A 24,304-nucleotide genomic window follows, 5' to 3' on the forward strand; every position below is an offset into this window, starting at 1 on the left:
AAATACGATGAATAGAAAGAAAAAATACACTTACCACTGGCTGCCTTGAATAATTCATTACCATTACATCAATTTTTATTTGATTTCGTTGTTACGACTGTATTACTTCCAAAAGTACACAAAATTACCGTATTGTCTTACTCGGCTATGGAAGTTTCAGTAAGTAAAATAAAAATAACGCCCTATTGTAGGAAATAATGTTGAATGCAAAAAAAAAGAAAGAATGATTTTAAAAAATGGGAAAAAACACACACAGATTGGTAAAAATGTCAATTAAAAATATGAGAAATGGTGCGAAAAGAGGAGAGGAAAAGAAGCAAAGTGGATGATAAATTGAGGGAAAAGAGATTCATAAAAAGAAATAACAGGTAGGTGCTATCGGTTTTATTATTCAGTTTCCCATTTGAATTTTATCTGTAAAAGTAATATTAAAAAGTATTACGAAATGTATAACTCTCCTTCTCTCTCTCTACTTCTCTCTTTAATAATTTTTTTTTAGTTCATTCAAAACTTGGTGGCATAACTTTCTGGGCAAATTTTTTTTTTTTTTTTTTTTTGTCAAATTTTATTCAAGGAGGAAAATTAATTAGTAGTTTTTACAATCGTCAGTATGAAAGCAGGCAGATTTCAAATGATACTCTCTCTCTCTCTCTCTCTCTCTCTCTCTCTCTCTCTCTCTCTCTCTCTCTCTGTGTGTATAATAAATTTCTTGGATTTGTGTAGCTCTCATTTTTATTTTAGATTTAAAAAAAGTATTACGGCATGTAAAACTTTTTCTTTCTCTCTCTGTCTCTCTTTTTCTGGATGGCTGTCCATTGCAGCATGTGTGCGAGCTGATGCATTAGGTTTTGTGAGCCAGAATTAATAATTCATACCTCTCTCGCTAGTGCGATGGTCGCGTTCACCATCGATTCCCTTTTTACCAGTTCCAGACTGTAAGGGAATTGGATCTTGCTTCATCTGTATCATGTATCCCTCTCAGTATTCATAAGTACACACAAACATACACACACACACACACACACACACACACACAGACACACCTAATCTAAGAAGTAAGGCGTATAATTGTGAAATTGTATAGAAGATTTTTTAGTCACTGTTATGGCTTCTCTCTCTCTCTCTCTCTCTCTCTCTTTCTATATATATATGTGTGTGTATATTCACACAAACACACATAATATATATATATATATATATATATATATATATATATATATATATATATATATATATATGTATGTATGTATGTATGTATGTATGTATGTATGTATGTATGTATGTGTCTGTTTGTTTCGGTATATGTAATCGTTCTCTCATATGTTCTCCAGGGTGAGAGAGAGAGAGAGAGAGAGAGAGAGAGAGAGAGAGAGAGAGAGAGAGAGAGAGAGAGAGAGAGAGGAGTAATTAGAAGATCCCAGATTCTTTGGACACCCTGTAAATAATCAGGTTCTGCTTCTCATAGACTGAAATAAAGTAGATAGGATTTCCTCTTTAGTCTTTCTTTCTTTTCTTATTTTCAGTGCTTTAATATCTGTAGAGTATTTTCATGTTATTTCGCTTAGTTTCATAAGACCCGAGACGGCCTTAATCTAATGAAGCATTTTAGAAACTTTTTTTTCTTATTTCTAGTGAACCATACTCAATTGTCAGTTACCTACCCGTTTCATTCTTCTATTTACTTATCGATTTATTGCCTTAAAACTGAGTGTGCATGTGTGTGTGTGTGTGTGTGTGAGAGAGAGAGAGAGAGAGAGAGAGAGAGAGAGAGAGAGAGAGAGAGAGAGAGAAGAAGAAGAAGAAGAAGAATGTAAAAGTTGGCCCCCGGAGATGTTATTAAAGGATTAAATACATTTTGATATATGTAAGTAGATGATAAGGCTGTTCAGTGACCCCCCCATCTTTTTTTTTTATAGAAATGTCAATATAAACTGCAGACTTTCTCAGTCTGTTTTTGAGGATTACACTTTTTTTTTATAAAGAGGCAAAAAAATTTGCTAAAGAATCTGTAGGTAAATTGACAATAAAATTATGTAATTTTGGAGAAGTCAGTTTGTCGGTAGTAAGATAGTCGTTCTATAAGCAAAGGCCATTCTTTATTGCCCATGAAACATAGGATGTTTTCGATGGATATGGTTATTCATAATACTTGCATTATTCCCGTATGGATATAATAATGGTTTTGATTCAATAATACCACAAACTGAAAAAAAGTTACATATTTTTGTAGGGCCTGTATATATATGAATACGATATCATTAAGAATTTTAGATGTTTTTATTTTTTTTATCCCACATGAATATCTAAATACTTCTCGCAATGAAAATATGACAGTTACGATGTTTTGACAGTTGAAATTCTTTTTAATGAGATTATTTCATGCCGCATTACAATGCATGATAATTATATGTTCAAATATACATGCCAGTAGGTGAATCTGAGTATTAAGTTAGAGAAAAGTATCATAGTTGAATTCAAGACATAGTTATAGTACCTGAGAAATGTACGTTTGTAAATGAGTCAGAATATGAACTGAGAAAAAGATTGATAGTACTTTACATAAAAGAAGAAAGGTTCAGGAGATTTATACAGCCGTGTTCTAAAAATGGAAGAACCGAGTTTTAAAGAATTGCTCTCCTGGGCCACAGAAACTTTGTGATTTTAAGGAATAAATTTGAACTTCTCTTCAACTTTCCATCTCTCTTTCCACCTCGATCTTTCTCCTCTGTTTTATCTTCTCCTTGTGTTCTATACCTGTTCCATTTTTCTTGTGTTACTCCAGGTGAAAAGAATATTGAATAAAGAATGCAGCAATAAATGCTCACATTCCTTATCAATATGCTTTGACTTTCCTTTAAGATGCGAAACTTTTCACTTGTTTTCTTTAGCGATTTCTCATCCTTACATGAATGAATATGCTTTAAGAATGTTCTCTGATCTCCATGACTATCTACATAGTCACTGATCATGTAGCACATCTCTATTAAAACTAGAAGTCATTCTTTTTAATGTACAGTAGTTCGTATCATATATATATATATTTATATATACACACACACACACACACACACACTCACACACACACACACACACACACACATATATATATATATATATATATATATATATATATATATATATATATATATATATATATATATATAATGGTAACTTTTTACCAGATACATATGTAATTGTAATGGCGGCGATGCCCTCTTAACACTTTTTCGATACGCAAAAAAAAGTAAGTATACCTTAGTTTTACCAGACCACTGAGCTGATTAACAGCTCTCCTAGGGCTGGCCCGAAGGATTAGACTTATTTTACGTGGCTAAGAACCGTTTGGTTACTTAGCAACGGGACCTACAGCTTAACGTGGCCTCGCTTGATATACCGAATACGGATTCGAATCCTCATACGAACGTCAGAATTCCTTCATCTGATTCTCCAGCTGGAACTTACGCTATGTAATGAAAAGCGTATCCAAAAATATGTATATATATATATATATATATATATATATATATATATATATACATACGGTATATATATGTATAATTATATGTGTAGATATATATGTGTGTGTATGTTTGTATGCATGTGTGTTTCTCGTTGCAATTTGTTACAGTACTGGTTGTATGTTCAGTGAAATTAAACAAGACAAGCCATATGCCGTAAGCACATAAGCCCCATCAATATCCATGGGGAAGTACGTGTAGCTCGCAACCACATCTCATTATCACTTGCTCGCTAAAAGAGGAAACTGCATATGGTGAAGTGTGTGTATACATATATATATATATATATATATATATATATATATATATATATATATATATATATATATATATATATATATATATTTATATAGTATATATATATATATATGTATATATATATATATGTACATATATGTATATATACATATACATATACATATGTATACCCTCCTAAACCTAAAGCAATAAGAAATAAACGAACTAGCACAATACCTTTCCCCAAAAGTTGGTCAAGAGCTAACATGACTCAGGTAAATGACTTTCTTTTATCTTACCTTCAAACACGAATACAACAATAAAAACACACACGTGTATATATATGTATATATATATATATATATATATATATATATCTTATAAAGGCCCATAAAAGCAACGAAATTGGAATAAGCCACAATGTTTAGCCATTACCCATCTGACTTCGCCTCATTGCAAAATGAGAGGTGTTATAGAGGCGATATTTATATGGGGTCTGTCAAAAGCTTTTTAGATTAAAAGGGTTTGAATGTATAAAAGTGTTTCATCCGATTTTGTTTCCTTTTAAGAGATTTGTGTTGTTCTTGGTAGGTTAAGGATTACCGTCTGATCTCCGGATCTCTGATTACAGTGCCGAACAAGGAGGCTCAAAGTGCATAGGCTTTAACATAGCGACTTATTCAACTTTTTTTTTTTTTTTTTTTTTACTTTTTATGACACTTTTTAAGAAAAACAAACTTTTCGATTACGAAAGCCGAAATAAATAAATAGATGAATAAATAAATAAAAAATAGATTAATATATATATATATATAATATATATATATATATATATATATATATATATATATATATATATATATATATATATATATATATCACACATTACCACAGGTGAAAAATAAGAAACAGGGTGTAGGTCCTGACCGGTTTCGACTTTATTTCAAAGCCATTGACGAAGGACTGATACAGAGTGTGAGAAGTCACAAATATATTTACTACAAGAACAGTACTGACGAACATACACAACCGTTAGAGGCTCCATATCCCCACTCAGGCCGGTGTCGAGGTAGGAGTGGCCTTTAAAACTCATTTGGCTAAAAATCACAATAGACTCTCAGGGGACATTGCTGATAAACAGACCATACCCCACCTCAGATCCACACCTGACAGGTGTCATGGAGGCGGAGTTTGGAAACTCATTAACATTACTACCCTCGTACTGTGTTTACAAATATGATAATCCTATTTTCATATATCTCTACTGCCTACCTTAAAGTTTAAACATCCCTTGACTGATATTCATATTATGGTTGTAACTTTCTTTGTTTAAACTTTAAGGTAGGCAGTAGAGATATATGAAAATAGGATTATCATATTTGTAAACACAGTACGAGGGTAGTAATGTTAATGAGTTTCCAAACCTCACCTCCATGACACCTGTCAGGTGGGATCTGAGGTGGGGTATGGTCTGTTTATCAGCAATGTCCCCTGAGAGTCTATTGTGATTTTTAGCCAAATGAGTTTTAAAGGCCACTCCTACCTCGACACCGGCCTGAGTGGGGATATGGAGCCTCTAACGGTTGTGTATGTTCGTCAGTACTGTTCTTGTAGTATATATATTTGTGACTTCTCACACTCTGTATCAGTCCTTCGTCAATGGCTTGAAATAAAGTCGAAAACCGGTCAGACCTACACCCCGTTTCTTATTTTTCACCTGTGGTAATGTGTGATAAATGAATCACGTAAAAAGTGATAATAATCATCATATATATATATATATATATATATATATATATATATATATATATATATATATATATATATATCTTCAAAAGAAGGCATCGTGCTTACCCCATACAAAAATGGGAATAAAAGCACGTTAAAAGAAGAAGAAGAAGATATATATATATATATATATATATATATATATATATATATATATATATATATATATATATATATATATATATATATATATATATATAGAGAGAGAGAGAGAGAGAGAGAGAGAGAGAGAGAGAGAGAGAGAGAGAGAGAGAGAGACATGTCGGGACATACGCGAGAGTTGACGTATATACCTCGTAAATAAGAAACTTTTGATCTCAGTTCTTACCTCAGCCGGATTAGATTCCACTTTGCAGGTCAGCTTGACTTCCTCGGCTGTCGAGACAGAAATGGTGACATTTCGTGACCCACTGCACTCGGGTATGACTGCAAGAAAAAGAAACCAAAGATATTTTTTCTATGGCTTTAAATTTGGACGGAATGAATTCAGAGTTAAGGTAAAAAATTACATTTAAGTATTGCATGGATACAATACACTGGAGCTAGCTTTTACTGAAATAATAATGTAACAAAACGATATAAAACTTGGAAATTTAGAAAATATGTACGTTCATTTATAAACAATACAAAGTGGCCTTTATTTTGCAATTATTCAAACAGCTGGGACAATACGTTTACTCATTCGTTTAATTGCAAAGAAATTGCTACTTCATGTGTTGGAGACTGAGGCAGAGGAATGAGGAATGAAATGAGCTCAGAGAAAGACGCATCGTTCAATTAATAGGAAATAAAATTTCTTAATAATAATAAATTGGTAAACGTGACAGCTGACGATTTCAGGTGAATTATGTCCATCAGAATATACATACATACATACATACACACACACACACACACACACACACACACACATATATATATATATATATATATATATATATATATATATATATATATTGTAATAGCCACAATGCCCTCTTAACTTCTTGAATTCATCACACTTTTGGGATATCGTGTCACTACAAAGCCTTAAGAACCGAGTGCAAGAAATATGAAGAAATTATGATGTCCGGTTGCAGGGAAGGAACCCGGGTTCCATAATCACAACGGAGTCGCATTGCTGACCTGACCTTTTCGTGATTCAAACCCGTGTTATGCTTTATAATTGTCGCATGATTTTTTTTTTATACAAGAGATATTATGTAGTGTACTCTGTATATTAATGATAGTTATGTATAAATGTCTTTGTAATGTCAGAACTCATAAATATTAATGATTTAGATAACTTAACAGCGTAATTTAAAATATTTTTAATATCATAGTAGGAGAGAGAGAGTTTAAGTTAGACCAGATATTCAAGTTGTCATCTTGAGTGATAAGTCTGTTGACAGATATTCGCCCAGTAGCATAAGATTTTGCCTCAGTCGGGATAAGCGAAGACTCACGTTCTTCGTCTTGTTTTATAAACATGCCAATCATGATTATCCAGCTGTGTGCTGTATTGTTTGTGTTGATATCTTGTCCAAAACATTTTTCCTTAAAGTCATGTATGTCTTTTTGAGAAATACGAACGAATTATTGGGAGTAAAAGCATGTGTCTCGATCGATTGCATAATGTTTTGTAAGAATACATCAGCCAATTCTGAATGCGTCTCATGTGACTGGAAGTCCAGAATATTCAGAATTTTCATTTCTATCTCACTCCCAGAATGCCACAATAATGATGTCATCTAGTTGTGTTGCTTTTAACTGCGGTCCTAAAAATTTGCTCATTCTTATTCTAGAGAAATTTTGTGGTGTTCCCCCCTCTCTCTCTCTCTCTCTCTCTCTCTCTCTCTCTCTCTCTCTCTCTCTCTCTCTTCAAAAGAGAGAAGTTAACGTAAAATATTTGTGTGGTCACTAAAATTTAAGTTACCTTTGAGATCTAGTATTAGTTTTATAACAGTGTTTGTAACAGGCGCCTTAGCAAGAATTGTGAAAAGTGTGTGATAAACTGCAGTTAACAGGTATTGGAACTTGTCATTTATACCATGGTATATTAATATAATTTGTGAAGTGTTTAGAAAAGTGAGTAGTAGACCAGTCAATATATTAAGGGATTTTTCTTTAGTGAAATTGTTTTTGGTGAATCTATTTCATTGTATTTTTTACACATTTAATTTCTGTGTTTGTGTATGGTCTTTTATTTGCAATCTTGTATTTCTTCACATTTTATATAATGGTGATTTAACATTTATTTATTAGCACCTTAAGTGTTTCTTAATAGTTTAACATTGCATACTTGATTTAATTTTCATTTAGATTTTCTTTTCAAACCTTAAGCTTTTCTTAATAGTTTAAATTTTGCTTGAGTAATGTAATTTCTTGATAAATTAACAATTCTGATTTAATTCAAGAATTAATTAAATTTTGAGTTGTTTTGATTTCAAGTAATAGTAAATTTTCTGTGAATTGTGAATTTTGATTTATTAATTTTGAATTAAAAATAAATTTTTGTATTTAAAGTTTTTACAATAGTGTTTCATTTACTAACCACCAGTGATAGGATTAATTGTGTGCATAAGGCATAGTAATGAACATTTTTTGTTCCTTCAGTTTTGCTGATGTGACTCTAACCTGGGGAAATAGTTAAAGTTGTTTGATAGATTGATGCTCTTTTACTTTAGTATATTTCTTGTTTAAATGTTGATGCCTCACACTAGTATTGATAAACTTAGTCTGATTTCTCACATGATTAGTAAGTTTTTTAAGGGATCACTGTTGCCTTTAGAGTATTTAGTTGTATTTTTATTTTTATGGGAGTTCAGGTGTTTGGCTGAAGCGAGGTACTTGGAACACTTTGTGAAAATATATATATTCTTATGTATAGAATTTATAGTATTATGTTTTTTCTGAATATTGTTATAATTGCATTTCTGAATGTATATAATAGTGATATACAAGAAAGATACTGTTGTAATTATAATTATTGAAATATCGTTTGTAATGTTAGTTCTCACGAGAACTTGATAGCGTAGTTCAGAGATTACGTCATACAAGCAGTCATAAGACTTTGTTACCATGTGGCTGTTTGGTCATGGGATCTTTTGTATTGAACTTGTATAGGTCTGCTTATTGTTTGAGCAATAAGTCACGAAATCCCAATGATTGTGACATGTTACATCATTCACTGGCCATACAGAGAGACCAATCACGCGGGTTTTTAAACATGTATCGTTCTTTCTTAATAAAGTCCCAAAGGCAGTATTGTATCGCATTATCTTTTGTCTCAGAGAGAGGGAGAGTACATGGAAGTTACGCCATTTAAAATCTGACCACGTATCGTCAGCCTTTGGTTTCTTGTAAAGAAACATTTTGACAGTGAAAATGGCCTCATCCAGCTTCTGTAGGGCTTTGGCTTTTTGATTGAAAAAGTAAATTTGTCATTCTGATTCTGGTGACCTCTTGTGCTGGTTCTCCCTTTCCCTCTCTCAGAATGCTGTTCGTAAAGTAATTAATTGTCGGTCACTCCATTTTGGTAACTTTTTGTGAAATCTAGCATTTAGTTTTATAACAGTGTTTGTAACAGGCGCCTCGACAGGAATTGTGAAAGAGTGGAACAACTGCAGTTTACAGGTATTTACAAATTATACCATGGTATATTTTGAATTTTGGGGTGTGTCATTAAGGCTGAGTTAATTTTTGAATAATTTTATCTTGTGAAAACTACTTATTAGACTGGTCAGTTAGGTAAGATTTATTATAAAACACTTTTGTGAATTGATTACATTTTACAATTTTCAGTTTTGGTGTTTGTATATTTTTATTGTTTTCAAATTATTTACTTGGTTTTCCTTCACATCTTAGTATTTATTAATGGTTCAACTTTTGCTTACTTAATTTTGTTTCACACATTAACATTTTGGTGATTTAGTTTTATTTCATATCTAAGTTCCAGGATTAATTAAGTTTGTGTTCCCAAGTAATAGTAATTTTTCTTCAAAGTAAGATTGTAAATTTTGATATATTAATTTTGAATTAAAAAAAAACTTTTGTACTTAAAGTTTACAGTAGTGTTTCATTTATTGACCACCAGTAGTAGGAATAACTTTGTGAATAAAGCAGAATGATAGATAATTTTGTTCATTCAGTTTTGTTGAAGTGACTCGAATCAAGGAGGAAAAGTTACAGTTGTTCAATGCTTAGAGTGATGCTCCCTTCTGCTTTAGTATATTTCTTTTTTAAATATTGATACCTCACATTGTTGATAAGCTTTTTAAGGGATCAATGTTGCCCTTAGAGTATTCAGTCATATTTTTTTTTATGAGAGTCCAGGTATCTGGCTGTAAGTGAGGTACGTTTTGAATTTTATAGTTAGTAATTTAATAACCAGGTACTTGGAACACTTCATGACATATATACATATATGTATACGCACACTAACACTCATATATACACACATATATATAATATATATATATATATATATATATATATATATATATATATATATATATATATATATATATATATATATATATATATATATATAATCAGGCCTCTTTTGTTAGAGCTGACAACTAAGGTAATGTGACTGGGAGGCATTTTGGTAATTAGTTTAAGTAGGAACAAGTGATTCTTTGTACAGATTAATTGATTCCAAAAGATTTAATTAAGGGGAAAATAATCATTTGTTCCCGTTTCTGGTTTATTTTGCACTTCTTGTCTTACAACTTCCTCCTTATAGTTTCTTGATTGGTTCGAGACTTTAATAAATTCTGATTGAGAGACTTAGCGTACTGATTGAGGGTACTTAATGTTCTGACACACACTGCACGTCTACATGCGATGTCTTTCGGTTTCTTCTCTGCTTCGAAGTTCTTCATTGGAGGGGTGGGTTAAGTTCTCGGCTAGCACGCTGTTGGCCCACCGTTCGAGTCTCCAACCGGCCAATGAAGAATCAGAGGAATTTATTTCTGGTGATAGAAATTCATTTCTTGTCATAATGTGGTTCGGATTCCACAATAAGCTGTAGGTCCCGTTGCTAGGTAACCAGTTGGTTCTTAGCCACGTAAAATAAATCTAATCCTTCGGATCAGCCCTAGGAGAGCTGTTAATCAGCTCAGTGGTCTGGTTAAACTAAGTTAAAAAAAAAATCTTCTCTGCTTCCCCTCTTCTTTTCAACTCTCTTTCTACTCTGCTTCTGCTTTACTACTACTTTCATTCTGTTTCCTCGAATAGCTGTGATTTTATAGTCTACTACAATAGGCTTTTCTAAGCTAACATGGGCAGGAATACAGGTCTATAACTAAATTTATATTCATTTGCTACATTAACTTTGCTAATACAATTAGTTTGGCTTAGGGTTGACGCTCTAGTCTTTTCTTCTACTAAGTAGGAATGTCCATGATACCAGTGGTGCAAAAATTTATTGTCGAGTCGTCTGAGAGTTCTTGGTCTGGTTGGTATACTACGGTTGCAGCTTGGTCATGGTTCTGATCTCTGTTATAATTTTGATCTCTATTCCTTTTTGCCTGTGGAGACTGACTACGATTTCTACTTCTACCTTGTGACTGTGATCTATATCTTGGTCTATTGTTACACTCTCTGGCACTATGTCCTGTTTTCTTATGGTACGGACAATAGGCTGTTCCATAGCATTCACTAGTGTAATGCCCTCTCTTTTGGCAGTTGTAACATGTAACTGTTGAAACTCTTCCTTGAGGTGTGTTACTGGATTCCTATTCTGATGTCTAGCTAGTGTCCTAGGTCTCCTGTCTTTATAAGTCTGATGACTATGTTCCCCTCTCTCTTGTCCTACAGCAGCTAAAGATCTGTATAAAACATTTCCTTCAAGATTTTGGCCTAAAATTTTCCTCACTTCATTTTCAATTTTGATGACATCGTCTTCCAAACCCCAAGTACGATTCATCTTTTCAAGAGCCTTTGAGGGTAGGCTTCCCAACAACAAAGCTAACCTAAACAGATTATGGCAGTTTTCAGTTGTTATTACCTTTTAACCTACTAAAGTCGTTGACCATGGAGCGTCTGCAACTAAGTGGCTCCATTCCTTGAAATGGCTAAATAACTGATGATTCATTCTGTGGTAGTTTCTTTTGTCTACTCTCCATCCTTGAACTATCTTTGCGAAACTGATAACAGGGTCTGTTTTGCCTACTGTGGAATGTACTTCCGTGAAGAATTGTTTTAGTTCTTCCCAATTCTTAAGTCTTTTATATGTCTCGGAATGGACATATCGTTATAAGTCTCCCCCTGTTTCCAGATCAAGATAGCTCTTTGCTTCACCAAGTTTTTCGCTATCTGTCCCTGCTATGTTGTCTTAGTCTTAGCATGTCCCTTGGAACTCCTGTTGCTTATTGTGTGATTGCTCCTTGTAGGGCGTTCTTAGATCTTTGGCACTGAAGGCATCTGATTGGCCAAATCATCTAGGCCTGACCTGTGAGAGTGGCTTATTTCTTTGGACCCTCCTTTGAAGGCAAAGCCGGGTAAGGTCTTTCTCACGCCTTATACTAACCATATGTTTACAGGCCTTCTCCTCGGAGACCTGGTGGATTTCGAAGGCAGTCTAAATGCGATTCTCTTCACACCCCGTTAGTTCTTGTGTGTTCTTGAAGTTGTGGTTGGTGCCGTGTTGTGACAGGAGAAAAGACTTATGTGAGTTTATGGTCCTTTCTCCAGACTCGGTGGAAATATATTTCCATTTCGAAAAAATAAGTTTCTCTGTTCTCTCAATACACACACACACACACACACACACACACACATATGTATGTATGTATATATATATATATATATATATATATATATATATATATATATATATATATATATATATATATTAGAAATTTAGAAATAATCAACACACAATCACGCGTGGAACAGAAATAAATTTCTTACTCATCAGGATCGAACCCAGGTCTTTTAATTGAAAGAAGAGACTGCTGCCAACCAGCCACACAGGTGGCAGCGGTCTCGTCTTTCAGTTGAAAGACGTGGGTTCGATCCTGATGTGAGTCAAATTTATATATATATATATATATATATATATATATATATATATATATATATATATATATATATATATATATATATATACTGTATATGCATATGCGCGTGCGTGCCATTTATCATTTGCGAAATATCTGAAAATGATAGTCAGTCGTAAATGAAACTCTGCCGAATTAATAAACACTGAACAATTCATCTCCATTATGGAGGTGATCAACAACGCTACCCTCTCCGACTCTTTATCTACGATATGATATCTCTTGCAACTATAGTTCGACAGTGTTGTCAATTTGTGTAAAGATTGTGTTGTTGCAACTGAATAAGGAGTAATAAAGTACGCTAAGTTTAAGCTACAACCCAGTCTCTTTCCAAGGGAAATAATGCTCTAACCACCTAAAATTATGTACATGAAAATGCGTAAATAAGAGTTTGAGTGCCTACAAAATACCAATGTGACAATTACATGGGATGACATTTTCTTCTTAAGCCTTTGTTACTGGATTGTAAGTGTACTCAAGACATAGGTCATTTGCATTTATAACGACGTCAGAGATCGCATTCCCCATATATAACTCGTGTTATATCATTGTTAACTAACATCTTTTGAGATTCTTGCACTGAAGATGTCATAATGTCTTCTGTTAGTATTCTCTCATTAAGAACGTAAATGTCACTACCACTTCCATAACTATAATTGAATATATTTCTCTACCTTTAGTATTATTTTTGGACATATCTAAACGTCAAGGAACAGCAAAACATAAAAACAGACACGCACGCACACTCATACACACATATATACATATATACATCATTCATACATAAATCCGTTCTAAAAATAGGATATGTATACCATATTCTTAATATTGCTAAGGCTATTTTAGTTAGAATATTTCCAATCGCGTTATACTTGAACACTATCCTTATAATAACTTCTTAAATGAAAACGAAAAGAGCAAGCTTTCATGACAAGGAAACAGTAGGGTTTTTATTGCATCTTTTCCTGTGCCTCGACGTTATATAAGATTTCATTGGTTGCATTTGTGAGAACCTTGAAATAAATATTTATGAGAACAGGTAGCTCTTCTTACAGCCCTCAGGTTCGCAAAAGGATATACAGATAATAACATATTTTTTATGTTTTGTTTTAACGATAAAATCTAAGAAAGGGATATTGTTGGTGTCTTCTATTACTAGCGGAATCTTATGGAAAAAACAAAATATTGATGACAACTAAGAAGAATCATCTGATAAAACTTTCTCTAGGATTCCCAGGCCATATATATACATACATATATATATATATGTGTGTGTATATATACAGTATATACTATATACATACATAGATGTGAATATATATACATACACATATACATAAATATATATATATATATATATATATATATATATATATATATATATATATATATATATATACATGAAAATAGTGGCAACAACGGATTAACCTCGGGTATGACAAATACTTCTGTGGACAGTTCTACACTGAAAATAAATTTGCAGTTCTTAATACATGAGGAAATAAGTTCAGTAGTACTATAGGATAGTAATTGTAACTTATCAGAAAATAAAATAAAGTTGAACTCATCTGTTGTTTTATGTTATGTTCATAGTTTCATATTTATCACAAAGATCAACTGAGTTTTTAATATGTTAAGGTGAAATGGAACCTTTAATTTGTGAAATTCAATTCCGCTATTTACTTGGGTAATATAATTAATAGATCCATTTTCCCTAATGATATGTTAATGAAGGTCCAGTAGAGGGCAATGAATCAATTAAATATTCTTTTTGCTTCAAATTTGATTTTGTGGTCCAGTATTAAATAGATAACCTTATCCTGGGTCAGCTCTTGATTGCAAATAAGTGAAATCACCGGACAGTAATAAATTTCCTTTTTTTTTTTTTTTTTTTTTTTTTTTTTTTTTTTTCAACCAAATATGTGCTTTTGTCCTTTATAAATTTCATAATTTTCTTACTAGATTTCGTTATGTGCAACTTATTATAACGCTTTGTAGGATTTTAGGGCTATTATGATCCGTTTTGGAAAATGTCACATTCAAATTTGCGCGCAGAACAAATGAGGCCTTTGGCCATATCAATACGACTTTGTGGAATACTCTTGGTATTTTCCAACCTAACAAAGGCAGACGCAATGCCAGTATTTCCTGGTTTTTTATTTACTGCAAATGACAGGTCATATCCAAGTGCGGTTTTCACATCAATCGAGATTGGTTTTGTTGATAAAATTCGCTGCGCAATTGGCCAGGTTATTCTTGTTCCTGTCACTTTTTGTTAATTAGACGGTTCAACCTTTTTTTCGAGATGGGATTTAAACGATGCAATTCCTCTCGGTGTCACGGATAGATGACATCCAGAAGATGGGATTCCCAATCAACAGTGACACTGAGCATAAAGTTTATTTTTGCATTCCGTAAAACTTTGAACTGAGACTACTCTTTACTTCAGAGGAGTAATAGAAGCACAACAAACCCTAAATCGATTCATTGACCTCCATTAGACCTTCATTACCTTATCATATTGTTTAATCAAAATCCACTAATCAGATTTTCAATTAAGACCAATTATTTGTGCTAACGATCCTTTATTTGTGACTTACTCAGAGCGAGTAATCCCAAAATGAAATGGAGCGATAAATTCATTTTCCTTTCTGGATAAATGTATAAGCATAAAGATGTGAAATCAGAAAACTGAAGACTCCAAAAAGCGATAATTACGTAAGTTTCTCATATAGAGTGAACTGAACAGCTCGAATGTCAGAGTGGAACACAATGAACTATAGGCCAAAGAAGAGAAGGAAAGGGTTTTCTTTATCTTTGTATCATTGTATTTTCGCACAGTGTGACCAGGGAAAGTATTGGTCAAGTTGTAAATGAAAGAACTAAAAAATGTTCGCGAAGCGTGAATGATTTCATGCCGGATTAAACCTAACTTATTTTCATGTCATCTGCAAAAAGGAAAGGAAATCCAGTGTCGTTGTGACTCGTGTACTCGTATTAAACTATTGCATAGTGTGGAAACCTAGTCGACTCAGGAGCAAAGTTCTCCATGGAGTGAGAATTATCATGGAAGTTCATTGCAGGGATGGGTTCAAGTACATGTGCCAGCACTAGTGGACAATTACAAGTACTGAAGCATTTACAAGTACAAATACAAGCACAGAAGACTTGCTCAGTACTTATGGCCAAGTCTAATTACTTAACTGTGTACTTAAGTAAAAATACTTTTCAACAGGTATCTAATATACTGATACACATTTATTTCAAATTCAGTAGCGAATCTTTAATGAAAAGCATATCATGGTAATATATTACAGTGATCTTACCGAAACGATTATATCTCTGCCTTTCAGTAGTATCTGTGTACTTCTCAGAACTTAGAGAGTGATAGTGAGCGTCAGCCCACTGCACCTAAGTGGGGAAGAGCTATCCACGGGGCGTCAAGAGATACACATAGGGTTTAGTTAGTGAAGGTGATCGAAAGTGAGGCAACTCACAAGTAAAGGTAATGGTAAAAATCCTATAAAATTTCTTCGTTTAGTGGATAATACAAATTTTAATATAAAGTAGAATTGCACTGCAGACAAAAACTGTGATACTTTCAGTTTAGAAAAATATAAAAGAAAATTATATTTTTCTAAGTTCACAATTAATGATTACCTTAGTAAGTAATAATGGCAAAAAATTAAGCATAAAGTAAATATATACTGTACTATATTGAGCTCAACCTGTTCGAGATCCGGTTGGATGGTACATTCAGTCCTCCAATTGTATAGCAATTGTGATTGCTCCACAACTATCAATGGCAGGTTATGTCAGTTGTCATATTTATTTGCCTTGTTTTAACAAAAAAAAAAAAAAATCTTCATGTGACCAAAACATTGTCTAGATACAGTTTCGTAAGTTGTGTTCTGAAAATTTGTATTTATAGGCCAAAAGACAGTTCACCATCCGGTGCACTTCCTCGTTCAATACATTTACTCGACAATTTATAGCTGTTCTCTCTTGCTTCCTCTCTTCCAGTTTCATCTTCAAAGCTGCAATCTGCTTCCCGTAGTCATTCACCTTCTCAACGAGACGATCTCGTTCTGCTGTCTTTCATTAGCGCCCACCAGTCTTCTGTATTCTTGTAAATTCCCGACTTCAATGTGAACTTCTGCTGTCAATGGTTGCAGGTCGATTGCTTTGATCAACTGCGTATTCGTGCTCTGCATCTGTTCCTTTTTGTTCAAGATATATACTTGATGCCACAAAGCTGATCTTGCTCTTCTGTTTCCTCGTTATATCATCTTTCCGTTGCGCGTACTCTTGGATTTTGTTACAGAGGTGATCATTACGAATGGCAAATTTTTCAGTGTTTCTTGGTCGTCCACCTAAAACCTGGGGCTTTTGCAACTGCCTTTTGAAATCTTCTATCAGTCTCTTAAGTCCACCATTTTCGTTACCCAAGACTGCAGTTTTCCCAGGAAGTCTGAGATTTTCGTCAGTCTGTCTACCCAACTGTCTGCTGAATTCAGGATGCTGGCCGATCTCAAATTGCCAGCGTGATGTTTGCGCTTCTCCCTGAAGCTGCGCTTGCAAAACAGCATTTTCTTCCCTCAGGTTTTCCTTCAATGTCTTGAGATTAATTATGGCGTCAACCACATTACTTCCTCTGTCGTCCTTCAGCAACGCAAGGCAAGGAAACTCGGGGGCGGGGCGGGGGAGGGGGGAGAAGTTGCTGCTCCACAAAGCCCGCCAGTACCCTTACGAAGGTGTCGTCCATTTCTTGATTTTTCTTTCTTTGATGAATACTTCCACTTCGAAAGGAATCATTTTCCCTGTCCCTCCATAGCCTATATGTGTGCTCATTCTAAAATTTGGCTCGATTTTGTGAAATTTTGAAATTTTTATAGTAAAAAGATTGATTTTTTTTTTCATCCTTACAAATTCCTATTAAATACTCATGTAAACGTGTGTTCATACTACAGGGAATAATGGAATGGAATATAAAATTGTGCTTGCTCTAAAGCTATCAATTGGAGTGGTAGAAGTTTGCAGCTTGTTATTGGACAGGTTATGACAGTTGTCACATTTATTTGCCTTGTTTTAACACAAAAAAATCCATATATGACCGAAACATTGTCTTGAAACAGTTTTTTGAGCTTTATTCTGACAAAATTGTATTTATAGGTCAAACTGAAGGTCAAGAAACTGATAGTGTTCAATATGAACGTCAAGATTTTTACATGTACAGCACAGCATCTAGCTCATATATATTCGTAGAGATGGGAACACAGAATTTCGCAACTATTTATTAAAAACCCTCCTACCCCTATGGGTGGTTGTGTTCAGCTAGGTACTATTATTATTTAATATTACATACATGTATCCTTTTTACACTGATTTAAGTAAAATATCGTATTATAACCTGCTTAGTCATAGTAAAAGCGGTTATAGTTATTTAATCATTTATGCTAATGTACCTGCATAATTATTACTGTATTATACTTGAAAAGTACTTAAAAGTACTTGGTTTTTAAGGTACTTTTAGCCCAAGTACAAGTACAAATTCATAGACTTTTATATCTTAAGTACATGTACAAGTACAATTACTGAAAATTTTTGTACTTAAGTCCAAGTGCAAGTACAAGTACTTGTTCTTGTACCCAAGCTTGGTTCACTGCTGACTCTCATCTGAGGTAGGGTTAGTTTAGGTTTCCTCCGCGGATTCTGGCAGAAACATTTTCGGGATTTTTTTCATATATGAAATTACAGCTGGACTCTTCTAAAGTTGTCATGTCCTGAAATATCAGCTTGCTTTTATTGAAAAGATAACCGAGGTTAGCATTCAAACACAACTATGTCTGGTCCCGGAAACAAAAGTAATTTTGTGTTTTGCGGAAACCAGTCCAACAGCAGATATTTCCTTATAATTTCATATCTCGTACTACGTTTCAGGAACGATGGAAATCTCATTTGGATTGGTATACCAGCATACGACCTGTTTAAATATACATGAAGTTTTGTAATTAAAATTCATCAGTTTTTCATTTTAATATCAACAAGGTCAGTATGAAAATGTGTATCTGTGGTGTTTAATTTATCGCTATGCATAAAATAACATTTATACGTTTCATTTTAGTCTCAGAATAATCAACTAAAATGCAAAAAGTAATGTTTAGGTCATGTTTTCCTTCGGACAAGTCAGTATTTTCTTCAGTAATAATAATAATGATAATAATAATAATAATAATAATAATTATAATAATAATTATAATAATAATAATAATAATAATAATAATAATAATATCACAGAAACAAATAACCTGGCATATGCAGGAGCAAGACTACTTGTAGAACTCATGGGACTACAAACACCAACTCCACCATCACAACCGACCCAACAGAAACCAAAACAGCAACCGCCTTGGAAAAGGCGCCTGGAAAAACAAATCATGGCGATGAGACATGACTTGAGTAAACTGAAAGAGATAGCATAAAAGAAGCTAAGAAGCAAGAAAACAAGAGAGAAACTGAATGAGAAATACAGAGTACAGGAGAAGGGACTAAACAACACAGTAGAAGATATAAAACAGAAGCTTAAAGCCAAAGCACATAAGATCCAACGGTACATGAACAGGAATGAAGGATACCAACAGAACAACCTCTTCGGAACCAACCAGAAAAGACTATACAGCCAACTAAGAGGGGAAGACAACCACCAGGAAATTCCTGAAGCCAAACCGAGTAAGAGACTCTGGGAAAACAAAGATTCACCGAAAATCACGACAAACACAGTCAGACATCAACTAAAGAAAATGCCCAACTGGAAAGCCCCAGGTCCCGATGAAGTCCATGGATACTGCTCAACAAACTTCAAGGCCCTACACCCACGAATAGCAGAACAACTCCAGCATTGTATCACAAAACACCATGCGCCCAAATGGATGACCACAGGGAAACATCCTTAGTACTGACAGACAAGAAGAAGGGAAATATAGCAAGTAACTATAGGCCTATCACCTGCCTACCAATAATGTCGAAGTTACTAACAGGTATCATCAGTGAAAGGCTGTACAACTACCTAGAGGTTACAAACACCATCCCTCACCAACAGAAAGGCTGCAGAAGGAAATGCATAAGTACAAAAGACCAGCTCCTAATAGACAAAATGGTAATGAAGAATAGTAAGAGAAGGAGAACCAACCTAAGCATGGCATGGACTGACTATTAGAAAGCCTTCGACATGATACTGCACACGTGGCTAGTAGAATGCCTGAAAATATATGGGGCAGAGGAAAACACCATCAGCTTCCTTAAAAATGCAATGCGCAACTGGAATACAGTACCTACAATACAAGCTCTTGGATAAGACTAGCAGAGGTTAACATCAGGAGAGAGATCTTTCAAGGCGACTCACTGTCCCCACTACTCTTCGTAGTAGCCATGATTCCCGTGACAAAAGTACTGCAGAAGATGGATGCTGGGTACCAACTCAAGAAAGGAGGCAACAGAATTAACCATCTGATGTTCATGGACGACATAAAGCTGTATGGTAAGAGCAACAAGGAAATAGATACCTAATCCAGACCGTAAGGATTGTATCTGGGGACATCAGGATGGAGTTTGGAATAGAAAAATGCGCCTTGGTCAACATACAAAAAGGTAAAGTAACAAGGACTGAAAGGATAAAGCTACCAGACGGGAATAGCATCAAACACATAGATGAGACAGGATACAAATACCTGGGAATAATACAAGGAGAGGATATAAGACACCAAGAAATGAAGGACACGATCAGGGAAGAATATATGCAGAGACTTAAAGCGATACTCAAGTCAGAATTCAACGCCGGAAGCATGACGAAAGCCATAAACGCACGGGCAGTACCAGTAATCAGGTATAGCTCAGGAGTAGTGGGGTGGACAAAGGCTGAACTCTGCAGCATAGACCAGAAAACTAGAAAACACATGACAATACACAAAGCACTACACCCAAAAGCAAATACAGACAGACTATGCATAACACGAAAGAAAGTGGGGAGAGGGCCACTAAGCATAGAGGACTGCGTCAACATCGAGAGCAGAGCACTGGGGCAATATCTGAAAACCAGTGAAGACGAGTAGCTAAGGAGTGCATGGGAAGAAGGATGATAAAAGTAGACGAAGACCTAGAAATATACAGACAGGAGAATGAAAAGCAGAACAAAGGAATGGCACAACAAACCAATGCACATACAGTACATGAGACAGACTAAAGAACTGGCCAGCGATGAAAAATGGCAATGGCTACAGAGGGGAGAACTCAAGAAGGAAACAGAGGGAATGCTAATAGCGGCATAAGATCAGGCCCTGAGAACCAGATATGTCCAAAGAACAATAGATGGAAATAACATCTCACCCATATGCAGGAAATGCAATATAAAAGACGAGACCATAAACCACATAGCAAGCGAATGTCCGTCGCTTGCACAGAACCAGTACAAAAAGAGGCTTGATTCAATAGCAAAAGTCCTCCACTGGAGCCTGTGCAAGAAACACCAGCTAGCTTGCATTAATAAGTGATACGAACACCAACCTGAGGGAGTGATAGAAAACGATCAGGCAAAGATCCTCTGGGACTATGGTATCAGAACAGATAGGATGATACATGCCAATAGACCAGATGTGACGTTGATTAACAAAATCAAGAAAGTATCACTAATTGATGTGGCAATACCATGGGACACCAGAGTAGATGAGAAAGAAAGAGAAAAAATTGATAAGCATCAAGACTTGAAAATCGAAATAAGAAGGATGTGGGATATGCCAGTGGAATTACACCCATAATCATAGGAACACTAGACACGATCCCAAGATCCCTGAAAAGGAATCTGGAAAAACTAGACGCCGAAGTAGCTGCAGGACTCATACAGAAAAGTATGTTACTAGAAACAGCACACATAGTGAGAAAAGTGATGGACTCATAAGGAGGCGGGAACCCCACACTATAAAAATCACCCAGTCGAATAGGATGACTGATAGAACCGCCCCCAAAAAAAAAAAAAAAGGTAAATAATAATAATAATAATAATAATAATAATAATGGTACCAGAACAGATAGGGTGATACATGCCAATAGACCAGACTTGACCGTGAGTGACAAAATCAAGAAGAAAGTATCACTCATTGATGTCGCAATACCATGGGACACCAGAGTAGATGAAAAAGAAAGAGAAAAAATTGATAAGTATCAAGACCTAAAAATAGAAATAAGTAGGATATGGGATATCCCAGTGAATTGTACCCATAATCATAGGAACACTAGGCACGATCCCAAGATCCCAGAAAAGGAACATGGAAAAACTAGAGGCCGAAGCAGCTCCACGACTCATGCAGAAGAGCGTGCTATAGAAACAGCGCAAATAGTGAGAAAAGTGATGGGCTCCTAAGGAGACAGGATGCAACCCGGAACCCCACACTATAAAAATCACCCAGTCGAATAGGATGGCTGTGATAAAAAAAAATAACAATAATAATATAATGTTAATAATAATAAGAAGAAGAAGAAGAAAACAGACAAAAAAGGTGGAAATTGCCAAAGAAATTCTAAAAACTTCGATGATATTGCATTACCGTTTACCTTAAAAGAAAACCCACTTAGAATTCGGTAGAATTACCATCATTTGCCGGTAAAGTATTGACAATAATTAAATCAACAGACGGATCGAAATTTCATGACCTTGGAAACTAACGTCGAATTAAGTTGTCATTTTACTTGTTTTCTTTATTTTTTTATGAAGAGCGTTTTTGGGAGGGGAGAGGGGTCGGAATTTCAGTGCCGTGGAACTTTCGTATCCCTATCATGGTCCTATTATGTTTTCAGTTTCAAAACTCTACCTTCGAAATTATCGAAGTTCATAGTAATAATAATAATAATAATAATAATAATAATAATAATAATAATAATAATAATAAAACAGAAAATGGCAGTGGATACTTACAAAGTACATTCAGAGACGCAGCAGGGCTTGTAACTTTGTCAACAGCATTCGTTACCTGGCACTGATAGGTGCCACTTGCACGGCGGCTGACTTTCTGCAACACCAGGTTTTTCCCTTGTGCCAAAACTCCCGTTTGGAGGTTGGTCTCGAGTCGTTCAGCCTGGGAAGGAAATAAACAAAAACGGATATTACATTTAGATACTGGAGGAAAACAATGTTGATAATGATGTACGAGGTGGAATATTGAGAAAGTGTCACTGTATGATTAATATGACAGAGAATACAGAAAATAAAGGAATTGCAACAGCAACAGTAATAAATTAAAGAAGCGTTAGAATGACATCGTGATCAAACGTTGGTCGTAATGACATCGGTGCTGAGTTAAAGATGAGGACTTTCATGCGACATTAGTGTCGAAGTTTACCGAGATCTAAAACCAGTGGTTATATATATTATATAAATTCTTCCCGCCCAGACTTTCCGATACTCCATACCTACAACATTATTGTTGGAATATTGCACATATGCGAGGCTCAGGATTTTTATGATCTTTTTTCCTGGGACTCCTACAAATGAAACTAAGGCACTTAAAATTCCAAATATTGCCAATGCGAAATAATCACAAATTATTCATTTATAGCATTTCCAATCTGAAATGGGCAAACTTTGCGATTCATTGTTTATGGCTTCTGTTAGTATCGTCAATTCAATTCGCAGGAGAGTATTTGGTAAAAATCAGATCGGGAAACACGAAAATAGGAAAGTGCTTATGAATTGCAAATTCTAAAAGCGGTCTTTTGTAACAGAAAATTAATGCTTTTATATAGCTTCAAGTCAGCGCTATAAAGTACCACATTAATTATCAAAACAAACGGGAAATCAAGAAACCAGTCAACATTTAATTAGATCAGTTCGGCGTTTTGTGTACAAGGCTTCGGTAAGCAATCCTAAAAATGTCTGGTGTTTACTCCGTTTCTTGCGTTGTGTATCGATATTGTATTCTAAGGTTAGATAGAGTAAAAGCAAAGAAACAACGACAGCAGCAAACAAACAAGCAATTTGGCCGCGGAAAATTAACGGGACGCCATTCTAAAAGCAGAAACAAAAGTCGAGAGCAACCAAACATTGCAGGGCCACTACATGAGATTCGGTGGACCTGACATTAATGATGTCAAAGTAGTGAACGATTGAGGCATCCAGGCAAAGCCACTATGAACGATTAAAATGGCTCTTTTTCTCTCGCCCTTTCCTTAAATATTTCCTTTGCTTTTCATATCCCTTTTCGCAGCTTCCTTTTCCTCTCGTTTTCACACTCTCCTTGATGTTTTTCTTTTTTAATCCTATCCATACAGTTCTTTTTAATTACCTTTCTTAAGAATTCCATTTCCTTCGCCTCATTTTATTTTCACTATCTATTTTAAGATTTTTTCCTGATTTCAAACTTCCCACATTCAGCCTAAGCAATAAATTTAACGTTATGCAAATCGAACACTGATAGTTAACAGATGAAAATGAATGAATAATTCCAAACATTATAATACTGTAATTGAAAACAATGTGACTGAAACTTCTTCATCTTTCATATAAAGTAATTTTCAAATGAAAATAATCAGAAGTTTTTATACCCAGGTTGTAAGAAGTTTCTAAATCTAGATCTGATTGCCAGAGAGACTGAAATTTTTTGAAGCAGATGGGAGAGTGCAAAGTGGTGGAATAATATAGTCCAATTAAAAAACGAGAGAGAGAGAGAG

The 24,304-nt window shown here is 34.6% G+C and overlaps 1 protein-coding gene across 1 annotated transcript in view; it reads right to left on the reverse strand.

The window, feature by feature from the left end:
- Nucleotides 1-24,304, reverse strand: part of LOC136828740 (irregular chiasm C-roughest protein-like) — a 212,209-nt gene that overhangs the window by 45,306 nt on the left and 142,599 nt on the right. The window contains exons 11-12 of the mRNA XM_067086927.1: nucleotides 22,554-22,713; nucleotides 5,872-5,969 (exon numbers count right to left, since the gene is read on the reverse strand). Of these exons, the coding sequence (XP_066943028.1) occupies nucleotides 5,872-5,969; nucleotides 22,554-22,713 (258 nt within the window). The remainder of the gene's footprint in view (nucleotides 1-5,871; nucleotides 5,970-22,553; nucleotides 22,714-24,304) is intronic.

The sequence above is a fragment of the Macrobrachium rosenbergii genome, chromosome 43 (assembly GCF_040412425.1).
Source record: "Macrobrachium rosenbergii isolate ZJJX-2024 chromosome 43, ASM4041242v1, whole genome shotgun sequence".
In the NCBI taxonomy this organism is placed as follows: Eukaryota; Metazoa; Arthropoda; class Malacostraca; order Decapoda; family Palaemonidae; genus Macrobrachium; species Macrobrachium rosenbergii.